The sequence below is a fragment of the Rhipicephalus microplus genome, chromosome X (assembly GCF_043290135.1).
Source record: "Rhipicephalus microplus isolate Deutch F79 chromosome X, USDA_Rmic, whole genome shotgun sequence".
In the NCBI taxonomy this organism is placed as follows: Eukaryota; Metazoa; Arthropoda; class Arachnida; order Ixodida; family Ixodidae; genus Rhipicephalus; species Rhipicephalus microplus.
Window position 1 is genome coordinate 235,203,859 of NC_134710.1, and position 12,283 is coordinate 235,216,141.

A 12,283-nucleotide genomic window follows, 5' to 3' on the forward strand; every position below is an offset into this window, starting at 1 on the left:
ACCTCAATAAAATTCTGTGTCTGTCTGTCTATGGGAATATCTACACAACTTCAGCATTAATATCAGCCTTATGGCAATTCACGTTTACACTCAAGTCTAATCACAAATATACATTGTAAAAAAAGAGCGAGTAAAAAGAATGTCTTTTTGTCCACCAACAATAACCGTCATCTATATTGCGTTCCATCCTTGCGCTATCGCCTCGCGCCCGGTACAATCCGGTCACGATCGACATGCCCATTATCAGGGTTACATTTCATTCTCGATAGGAAAGTGGCCAGCGCTGAGTTTTCAAGAAGGGAAGCGCACGCAAGCCTGATGACGATTATTGTTGTGGGACAAAAAGACACCCTTTTTACTCGATATTTCTTTTAGAGTGTATACTTCAACGCTCCAGAGTTCATACACCAGTTCAATATTCACTTATCAGAGGCGGGAGCTACATAAAGGGGGGGGGGGGGGGCTAGCTTACTTCTTCACCCCCTAACTCTTTCACGGGAGCTTCCTAAAAGTGTCTCGCGTTACCCGCGTCTCATAAACTCTTTCGTTACCACGCCTATTCAAATCGATCACCGTTGCTCGACGCTTTGGATCGTCGATTTTGGCACGTTAATTGGATTCTCGTGCACCCAGCACTTTCCAGTAGTTAGTCCAGCCATTCAACTTTCAGGATCAATTATAACTTGCTCGTTTAGGAAAAGTAGTGGTTTTTGACAGAGTTTTGCGCCAACCAATGTGCATGTGTTGTTGAGAAAATCCACTATAGGCTGCCGAACTTGACGGAAACGCGTGCCCAACGTGGTTATGCTTCAGTAACATCAAATTTCTGTAATAAAAAAACTATGCAAGTCAAATGTCAAATTAAGGTGTCAACTGCATAATCTGATAGTGTTTGGCAGTACTAATTGTCAAATATATACCAGCTATTCAATGAAGAGCTGCTGCTAGGAGTGAGTGAAAATTTATTCTACAAAATATATATCCGAAAGTCCACCGCATGTATAAAGTGTGGAGGTGGCCTTCTCGGTCAGTTTCCAGCAGCTTCGGTTTCGCTTGCACAGTTATATCAGACACAAGGCTACTACTAGTCGGGCCACTATTGTCACTAGTAGCTCCTACGTCGTCGTCGTCACTTGCGTATAGGTTCGCACATGCGCTGGAAAAAAACACGGGCCACTCGAAACTGTCTTACAACTTGAGACATCGTCAGCCTGAGACACCCGCCGCCATTCATTGGTTTGTTCAGTTTACGGCCTCCAGTCATCTCCTTCGCCGCAAGTGCGCAGTTGTTGACATTTGTGCACAATATTATCGCTACTCTGATTACGTGCGAAGTGCCCACGTCGCTGGGGCGCGGTGTGGTGGCACCGGCTGCAGAGCTTCTTTCCCCGACAAGAAGGCCACCGGAGCACATCTTGGCCCTGACTACGGAGCAGCGCGAAACGTTTTAGAACTGCGCGCGATATTGTTCTTTTTTTAATACGATGCCCAAAAATTCAAGGAAGGATGCATTCATGCATATATTGGTACGCCGACCTATATGAGGTGGCTCATGGAAATAGGTGACGCTAAACGAAACAGTGAAGTTCCTTGGACAGCTTATTTATACGCAGATTATTCACATCACGGGCATCCATCTATACTGGTACACCTACGGACTCTTATCGCAAAAAACAATTTAATGAGAAAAGTATACGAGTTCACTTGTCTCACGAAACGCCAAACAATGCTTCACAGCATGACACCAGCAATGAAGCAGCATTTCGCTTGTCATTTTCTTCGTTTATGCGAATAGAAACATTTTGTACTAAATTTGTTATTTTTGTAGTGTTCCTAGGTCATTTATCTTCAAATATATTTTGTATTTTCTTACTTTTGAATATTTTTGCATACAGAGTACTTTTTATCGCACTTTTTACCAGCTAGCAACCTGAAATTTCACACTTTTCACATTTTTATTCATTCCAATATATTTTTGTTGCTCGACAACAAACGTTTTTTGGAAAGAGCATTCCATTCCGAAAATTTTGGTATGCTGCAATGCTGTTGCAGTACTTTTCAGACTGACAAAAGCCATCTTCCCGAGACATACAAAAGGTAACTGTTTTCGCGCAGTAACAGACTAGTTAAAAATGTCCTCACTAGACTGCAACCACGCACTTAATTACGTAATTGAAGATACGACACCAAAAGGCGCCACATAGAGCACCAATTAAGCGAAACATTGCGGTCAAAGAGCATTGGCACCATGCTACAGAAAGCCAAGAACAAATTAACACACGCTCATGAGTCGACTCGCGCAGACTCAGGTCGAGCCGTTATTCTGAGCGAATCTGGCTAGGTGACATTTTAGCGAGTTTGAGGTCGACCGAGTCCGGTCGAGAAAACTTTTTCGCGAGTAGTAGTTCGAGTGAGTTCAGAAGGCTCAGGCAGAGAACCGGCAAGCACGAACCACGCGGCCGTCTAGGGTGCCTTGATGCCCGCGCGCTCCGCTGAGGGTGAGGACAGCCGCGTCGTCTGCTACGACGGCCGCCATTACGGCTCCTGCCGTAGTGGGGCAGCATGCGAAGCGCATTACCGCTTGCGGTGCTCGCGTATGGTAGGAAAGAAGTACTCGTTGGCGAGCTTTTTTTTTTGGTGCAACTTGGACACCTCTTAGTGCTGTTGTTGCCTAATTGTTAAATGGAACAACGCACGTCATACAAACTGGTGGCCTGTGCTTGTACAATGCGCCAGGGGCTGACATAGACTGAATGAAATGAGCCACGAACTCCCACACCAGAAAGATTCGCGTTAAACCGTTGTCGTCGTTAAGACGGAGGGGCGCATGAACTTTTATTACTACGCTTGCTGAAAGGAATGCAATATTTGGGTCTTTGTGAATCAGCCGAATAGCAAAGGCAGGAATCGCTGTACTTTATATACTTGCGTGTGTGTGTATATAACACACACACACACACGCACACGCACACACACACACATTATCTGACATTCGGTACCACCTTCCCCTGCCTCACCATTTCATGCACTGTGCAGGCAGCATACCCGAGAGTAACATGCTTTACCAGTGTACCTTTATGAAACGACACCCACGATTTCAGTGAACAGGCCATTTATTTGTGCGCCTTAATGCTGCGTTGTCCCACTAGTGAAAATCAAAGTCAGATACAAGACAAACCAAATGCAGTACGAAATGAAATGTTTAAAAATAAAAAATGCAAGAGTCAAAAGCGTGCCCACGTGAGCCGAAACCTTTTAAGCATACAGCTTATCTTGGCGTGTCCATTTCTCATGAGAGGTTGACGCCGGCACATGTTTTGCTTGCATGTCCATTGCAACTCCCGACTGGAACCTGCCGAAGGTGAATGCGCAGCCTTATTCTTGCGTACCTCTCTGTGAGCAGTCGGTATATACTGTCCTCGTGCTCCGCGCATACACACAAGCTGCGGCGGTGCACCTTGTTTAGGTATGCGGTGAGTGAACGAAGCGGCGACTTCATCGTGACTACTTTGTCCGTGCACCAAGAGTTTATGGCAGCAAAATGCTCCTCATAGTCTATCAAGCCTTTCATAACTCCCTTGCTGGGGTAGATGAGGTTGCCTCCATCTGAAACGTACTCTTTCAGTGCTGTCAGCGAAGCATACTCGTCGTTGGCAGTTCCAAGGAGGGCATCTTTGCATTTTTCGCACTTCACAGATGTCAAAATTCCCTTCAAAATAAATCCTCCTAGGTAAAAGAGAATACTGCATTCTGCGGACGACAATCCTTCGATGAACAAAATCTCTGAATCATCCATTTCTTGAGCTTTCTTCTCGACGCAGGCTTCCTTCCCCTGGGATAGCAGGTCCACCAGGTACTCCCTGTCATCAAGCTCGTAGCTGGTCGTCCTCGGTGTATGCAAAAATTGGCTTACGCTCACCAGTCTCAGAGCGCACTTGAGATCGTAGGCATTGGGAACCGGCTTCATAAGCCGCACCACAGAAAAGAGGTTCTCTAAGCAGTCCTGCAGGAGCCTGCTCGTAAGAAAAAACTCATAGCCTTCGTCTCCTAAAAGAACGTCTTGGAGGCGAAGTACAACTGTAGTTGATATGAGTACACCTGCTTGCGACGGTTTCCAATGGGATGTGGCACCCATTTTCATAGTTCTGATGGTTTCTATTGCTGTGTGTAATGTATCTAGGGCTTCGGAGTACTTAGCCCTACTTCTCCGACTCAGGGCCAGTGTTGGATGCCGCGAAGACATCAGTGCATACCATTTTGAAATCAGCTCCATGAACCAAGCTGTTGTTTCTGCTTCCTGTTTAAGAACTCCTTCCTTTATAAGGAATCTGATAGCTGGGGGAGCTTCCCGAAAAAGTTGTACAGCGACACCAACCTTCATTTTGGTGAAGTGGCCTGCGCTGGTGTGCATTTCGGATAAGTTTGGGGCTACCTTCAGTTCTCTTTTAGAATCTTCTTCGAGCACAGCCTGAACATATTCCAAGTTGACTTGTGAAGAAGGCAGGCCATGTTTGGCAACTGTGGCCTCACTCAACGTGAAAACTTCTGAGCTCAAGAGCTGGCCTCTGAGGTTCTTCAAGACGTGAGCCGGATCAGCAATGAAAAAAAGTTCCTTCCCGTCCATGCACGGATGAGGTATGGAGCACACCGTGGAAGAATCTCTGTGACTGGAAAAGGCGAATTCCCTCCACATTGCGCGGTTTGCCGAGCCCATGTCACATGTGATTGCGTGAACTCTCAGATATATTTGACTGCACAGCTGTACAAGTTCCAACACATAGTTTTTCAGCAAGCCGCCATCGATGTTTCTTCCGGTAAATTCATATGCAATCACCTGCTTCCATCGCTGGTTAAGTCCACCCAACATAAATACCAGAGCATGAACCGCAGGCTCTTCAGGCTTCGGAGGAAGAGTTATTCCTCCGAGAAGTGCGTCTTCAGCCCGATCTAGCTCAAACCCCGGCACTATCTCCATTTCATCCAAAAAAAGGACGCAGTCCTTTTCTACATCCTCCATGGTCTCGGCTTTGGATTTCATAACGTCTATCACTTCGTGAAGAACGCCTGGGAGAAACTTCAAATTTTGAATCCTCCGTGCGAGCGTTCTTTTGGATGGGAGAGGATATCCCATTTTTCTCAAAGTTTCATATCCGGTTGTTCCACAAGCAAACTTAATTTGAAGGCCTTGCTTGACAGTGTGCGGAGACCAAGAGTTCCCCAAGCTGCTGCTCCTTGAGAGAGCGCGTACTTGATCGTCGTTGAGAAATTTCATATTTTGCGAAATATTTCTTGCCTCAGTCTCAAGTTTTTGCACTTTTTTCTTGAGACCACTAATGGTGTTCTTGGCTGTGTCATGATGTTGCTGAAGTTCAGAGTACTTTCTTGTAAGGTCAGCAAGCTTCTTCTTCAGTTCTGCTGATTCTGCAGTAGAATTTGATGTCTCACCAGCCGCTGCATTAACTTCTCTTGAATCTGCATCACTAGTGTTCGCTGACAGTTCAACAACGGCGTCGTCAACTTCCATGGTGTCGTGCCCATAACACGATGTTCCTTGCCGTGTAGATTCAGGAACGGCGTGGTTTTGTGGGGTCTCTAGGGTAGTTTTAACTGCAGCTGGATATTGACGCAGACCAGGAGGAGATTTGTTGGTCTCGTTGCTGGAGGGTGCAGGCACAGTTCTTTCTTTTGGTGGCTTTCGTTCCTTAGGCAGTGCTGCAAGCAGAAATGTATGTATTCATGAACATATTCAAGCAATGCCAGTTCATGTCTAGCTTGTTAATTTTACAAATGTAACACATGCAGCAGATACCGGCTTAGTTATTGACGTGAGGAAGACACTTGTCCTTCCCCCGCCCTTTCCACAAGGGATAGGGGAAGGTCTTAAAATACCATAATTAAATTGTGCTCAAAATTTCTCCCCACAATAAATGGCTCCAATTCAAATTGGAACTTCATATGCCAGAGCTACACGTGTGCGCCGTTGTGGAGGGCTCAACTGACATTCGCTCCCTATGCAGTTTATTGATTATTTGATTGTAGGGCTTAACACGCAATACTTTTTTGCAGAGTAGTTGGTTCATACTTGAAAAATTGAATTGCTGCACAAACTTGAAGAAAAAAAAAAACAAGAGAGACAGGAAAGAGTGCAGTTTTTTTTTTCAAGCTTAACACGCCAACGCAACACAGGTTATGAGGCGCACTGTAGTGGGGGCTCGTGCATCGTGGATCTCGTATACATAATGGTTTCCGTTTTCCCCCTTTGTAAATAACATAGCCACTGCACCTGACATCCTAGCAGTACACGACCGTGTGCTAAGTAGCGGAAAACTGTTGTGCAGTGGGTCATGCCTGTAAACACTGAAATCCAGACGTATATACAGTCATGACCAAAAAATGCAAACAAGAAATATAAACCACAACACTCAAGTATCGCAATTTTTTTTACATGCAAGTCAAAGTGATGCAACGTAATCACAAAAACAAAGTTGGGAAATGTAGCTTTCCAAACGCACTAATAGCGTGCCATTATTTGACCGTCTAATATTAGCAGTATTTTTCGATTTTGCGTGGTCTGGTTCACATTTTTGTGTTCGCATTTCCTAGCTTTGTCCGTGACTGCATTTCCAGAATTTATGCACTAATGTGGACGCAGCATATGAGGACCTATTTGGTGTTAGCTTCGTAGAAATCCCAGGTACATAGAGTACTTGCAACTGGTGCTGCTTTATGTAATGCAAGAAAAAAGTTCAATCTTACGTTTGAATGTGAACAAAGTTGGGACGGCATTTGGTTTCAACTTCTTCCAGCCATCCGCACGATGTTGCTCATAGTTGTTCTCTTCAAAGTGAGCCTGCAAATAAAAGCAGAATTAAAAATTAACACACTGGCAGAAGAAAAACGAATGTCTGTCACTGTCAATAAACAAGATTTCATGTATGCATTCAGTATGATTCGCAGCAGGAACTAGCAGCAACTTTGAAGCACAAAAAGAAGGAAACTAATTGAGCTCACGCGCGCTTTCACGTAAGCCACTTCAGTGAGTGCGATCATAGACCCAGCCTGCTGTTATAATAACCCTTTCAATTTTCGCACTGAAGATCTGTAAGGATTCCTGAATTCATGTGAATAAAATATTAGTCTATTGTGCCGACAAAGGACCAGGTCTGATTTTATAGCGAGCGTTACAGATTTCGTTCTATCGAAAGCTTTGTACCCAAGCCTCCAAGTTCCCAATGCAATCGAATTTATTTGTCAGGTAAAAATGACAACACTCCGTAACAGCGCTTGTTTTGTTCGTCACTGAAGTGTTCCTGATTCCCAAGTATACATACGACGATACACACAAGACGGGCAGAAGTCCGGCCTCGTAATATTACGAGTTTTTCGCAGGAACAGCATGTTTATGTTCAAACGGCTTGATTTCACAAGAGGCGTTCAAATTTCGACCGATCAGTGCCAACGCGTGCACGAATAAACATGGGCAGGCCTCGTAAGCGTTGTGAAATCCCCCTACCACGCACCCGAGCCTATGTTAATTCCCTGCGAGGCCATATGCGCGCATTTCACGTCCAATTTCCTCTTATGTGAATTACGTGAACTCTACGTGCCGTACTCTTGAAGTTCGGCAGCAGTCAGGCGCCGTCAGATTTCCGTACTCGCTCGCCGGCACGCGGCCTGAACTCACTCCCCGTTTTCTGCCCTTGCATATAATTTTCTCCCTCCTCCACTTTCTAAATTCTCATCTGTTTAACTACACCTCCTGCGTCCCCATCTCTTGCCTACTTTTCGTTCAGCTCAACTCCGCCAGCACCCGGTCGACGCGTACGCTGTCGGGGCGAGTTGGCGAGCGAGTACGGCAATTTCACGAAGTCTGTCTTCGGGCTGCGAGGCGGACGGTCACGACAGTGGCAGCCGGTCTCGCGAGCAAAATAGCTGCGAAGCGCAGTGCATGAAATTAACAGCCTCGGGTAGGGGGTGGGAAGGATTTCACAACGCTGCGGCCAAGGCAACACTTTCCCGTGCAAGGGCACTGAAACTAGTCGCAATTCCTATGAATGTAGTAGCACACTCGAGGCCCTTGAACCAGCATGAAATGTTATCGACACGGGGGCTTCCAAAGCCCCCGTACTTGACGCATTTTCTTAAAGCGTGATCTTTTAACACGAGCACGCCGCACAGTACCCTGCACGACGTTTGGCTGTCCTGCGTTTACATTGCGCACCTAAATAAAAAACAACGGCGCCCTAAATAATGCTGACCAGTCAGAATACGACGCACTAAAAAAAAAAAAAATGTTTACTTACGCTGCATACGTGCGACGTATCAGTCGGTTGCCACTTGTCTCGTTTGATTTTAACGGTCCAAAGAAGCCTTCTTTTTGGGTCTCTTGGAAACCGGTACAACTTCCATCCGTTTCTCGAGTGATTCGAGCACTGCGGCACGCAGCAGCCGGGCATGGTGATGCGGAGATGGGTGCATAAAACTGTAAGGGAATGAACACTGCCCAACAACACCTCACACGCCAAGCACGAACTACCGGCCGGAGGCGCCAAAATGGCGGTCGCGCTGGCGCCGAAGCCGAGGCGGCGGCATCTGCCCTTGCAAAAGCTGACACCACTCTAAGCGGGGGCGCGCGCATCGAGGCACTCTACGGCCGTCGACGTTGTAGCGCCCTCGTTTGGACGGCGCGCTAAACGGAAAGCACGCGACTATGGTGGCACAAAGGCTTTCCTAGTATCGTGAACGAGGCGGCGTGGCTGAAAGATTTTACGATACAGCCCCCAGAGGGCGCAGCCGTTCGCTGGCGCGCTCCGTTCGCGCGCGCGTCAATCAGCGCCCTGACGAGTTCCTCGCGTTTAAACCAAATATCGAGGTTTCGGTCACGGTGCGAAAAAATATTCTTACATCATGGTTGCGGTATAAGCGCGTTGTGTTCGCCCACATGGCGCTGGTAAATTGTAAACGAGGAAAAATGAAGTCTGAAGACTATGCGGGCAGGTTAGCGCCTTCATGGTGCCGCATAAATGCGGCATACACAAAACATGGATGTAGATTGACTTCCAGTTCCAGTTCAATAACATTATTTTTCATACAACTATTTATGAGTACAATGATAAGAATACTGGCTTACCGTTATAGTGTTGGCATTATGAACTCAAACTCAAAAAAGTAAAAGAAGATGCAAGGACAGACATTTTGGCGCAGACTGTGAGTAAGCAGTGCAAGGAAAAGAAACGCGAATATCAAACAAAAATTATTAATTAAAAATAATGTAAGTAAATGGTGAAATGGAATTAATGTACACATAACAACCTCTATTGATGTTTTGCGCCTACTCTTGCAGTTGTAATGGCTCCGAAAGAGCTCTTAATAGGGAGGCGACCTTTCTTCGCATGATTTCTTTTACGTAACGACACAAAACATGTTCTCTCTTTTTACGCATGGTGCCTTGCAGCAGTTAGAAAGATTTACAGTTGCACGCGAGCATAATGCGAACTTCTTGCCGCTCGTAATAAAATTGCAACAGCTACCAAAATATGAGTGTGGGATCCAAGTTCTATACAGGTAATCGGTGACCCTAAGCTCTTCCTTGCTTTAAAGTTTCTTTAGCAAATAATATGCAGGCATGATATTTTTCCCATTTTTTTCAAGCCCATGCATTTAGTTTTTAATCATTGAGCTCACTTTGCGGGCTCGTACGCAGCAGGAATACATGTAACGAGATTGCCGCAGTGGTGTGACGGTGCTCGGTTGCCGACCCGGAGGACGCGGGTCCGACCCAGGGGCGGCGCCAGGATCGTTTTACCGGTGGAAGGGGGGGGGGGGGGCACCCAAGATAAGCGAGTTTCTTTATAGAGTGGAGGGCAGCGAGGCGGGAACTTAGTCATTGTGTTATGAGTCTATATATGTTCCCTCTTGGGGATGGGGGGGGGGGGGGTGAGACGATGGTGGAGCAGGCAAAAATGGGGGGGGGGGGGGGAGACTCCAGTCCCCCCGTGCCCACCTCTGGCACCGCCCTCGGCTGGATCCCGACCCCGGCGGCCGCATTTCGATAGAAGCGAATTGCCACAGGCCCATGTTCTGTGCAATATGTATAGGTGCACGCTAAAGAACACCAGACGTTCAAAATTTTCAGGGGAACAAATTTCGGTGCACCTCACACATGGCCCGAATTAAATTCATGCGACGCTAGAATTCGTGCTTTCAGCACAGCGTTACGAGATAGGAATTTGAGTTGAGTAGTTTATCAAAACGAGGGCTCACAAGAGACGGGGAGTTCACTGGCGCCTAAAAGGCTAGTGCACGATCTTATCTCACAATGCTACCCACGTTAAAGCACATACGCAAGTTTTAACGAATGAACTGCATGCTGCGGTACTTGCAATACATGCGACGCTTCAGAAATGTATGTGCAATGCTTATTGTACTGCTATAAAAGCGGTTAGCCAACACCGCAGCTACATTATCCTTACGTCACTGCTAAAATCCCTTTCCGCAGAGTCTTCAGGCATCGGCGGGGCTTCGTGAGAGGTTACTCCGGATGTAAACGTAATTTTCATTCTTTGCATCCACTGGAATTTTCCTAGAAACAGGCATTTAATGCTGCTCTTCAAACGTGCGTGCGGCACACATATCCAGCATTTCATGGTATACCCATGGTATGCGGGTATAGGCCACACGTGACTGAGGGAAAGGATATTTTACGACGTACGGACAAGAATATCACGTTATACATTTCGTGACCTGCCACTCGAGTTCATCATAAACTCCCGTACTCATTCGGTAACATTGGTTTGTACCAGGTTACGCAGAAGACAACTACAGCACCAGGTGTATGCGTAGGCAGTTCGACGATCGATAGATAGAAATACACAAAGCGCATTAGTTCGCAATTTGAGAACTTCAAAGAAATATTGCGCATTTAAAATTGAATTGTGAGGAAAATGCCATGTCAAAGACAGCTAAAACTACGTGCAGAGCAAAAAGTACGTCGGTATGCCAATGCCTGCATATGCAGTTCTGCAGAAGACGTTTCATATTGTCTGCAAAAATAGAACTTTCACTGTCTATCTCACTGATCGGTCTCTGAGATAACAGCGAGCATTCAAATCACCTGCTAAAGTAAATATATTGGGTAGCACTTGTGAAACCATGACGCTGTTGCGCTGCCACGACAGGTGCAACCCGCCGGCCGTCACCACCGCTACACTCTTTAAAAAAAGGTTGTAGTATTTACTAAGTTCGGTTTACTAACTGCTTGTCACATATGTTACTAACTGGTTAGTAAGTGAGGTTAGTAACCGTTACTACCTCCACCGTTACTAACGCCGTCAGTAATGGTTGCTAACGTAGGTAGTAAGGATTGCTAACAAGAAAAATCTACTAGGCGCAATCATTCTGCCTTACGAATCACCCGTGTTATAACAGTCCTATCCGCGAGCATCAACATTTCGATATGTCCCTGAGCAATTACGCACATCATGGCATAAAGGAGAACAGCACACATACACAGGTCCACGCGAGACGTATACAGTTCCTAAGCGGTTCCAAGAGTATTTATAGCCTTAACTTGGGGGAACGCAGCTGGTGCCGGTGAGCGGCTATGCTGTAGGATGTATAATTCAAGTAAAACGCCTTTATTGGTACAACGTACAGTTTTTTGGGGGGCAAGCGACGTAACATAGTGGCGGCCGCGGCCGGAATACCACCACACACACACACACTATATATATATATATATATATATATATATATATATATATATATATATATATATATATATATATATATATATATATATATATATATATATATATATATATATGCCACAAGGTTCGCTAACAAATCACTTAAAATCGAAAATCAAAAGAGTAAAACCGTCACTTATGGTTCCCGAGCACCAATACACAATATATTACATGCAGCATATAACCTCTCCCGAGATGGTTATAAACACACGATAATGAAATCTGACAGCCTTGTTAGCTCGTCATGAATTGGACAGGCTCGAACTTGATAATAAGCGCAGCTTAGGTTTACAAAACCCCTGATTATATAGAACGCGTTTTTAAGCCTCCAAAATATAGCGCAGGTCCGCCTTTTTAGGTGATAACTGTTTATATAATCTAAGCTGCAGTGCTTGCGAAGATGCATACCATACACTTCTCGATTTATATTCTTGGGTGCATGGAGAGAAGTACCTGTAAGAGAAGACAGCTCTAAAAGAGGCGGTATAATGCGCCATATTACGAAACGAGCTCTATCACTGATTTAAAACTAAAAC

The 12,283-nt window shown here is 45.6% G+C and overlaps 2 protein-coding genes across 8 annotated transcripts in view; both read right to left on the minus strand.

Moving 5' to 3' along the window:
* Window positions 1-12,283, minus strand: part of Efa6 (Exchange factor for Arf 6) — a 325,427-nt gene that overhangs the window by 153,425 nt on the left and 159,719 nt on the right. The window lies entirely within an intron of this gene.
* Window positions 2,231-9,789, minus strand: LOC142776967 (uncharacterized). The gene is made up of 4 exons (XM_075881281.1): window positions 8,304-9,789; window positions 6,757-6,850; window positions 4,766-5,712; window positions 2,231-2,251 (listed from the first exon to the last, which is right to left on the minus strand). The coding sequence occupies exons 1-4, from the start codon at window positions 8,454-8,456 to the stop codon at window positions 2,231-2,233; spliced, it is 1,215 nt and encodes a 404-aa protein (XP_075737396.1). The 5' UTR covers window positions 8,457-9,789.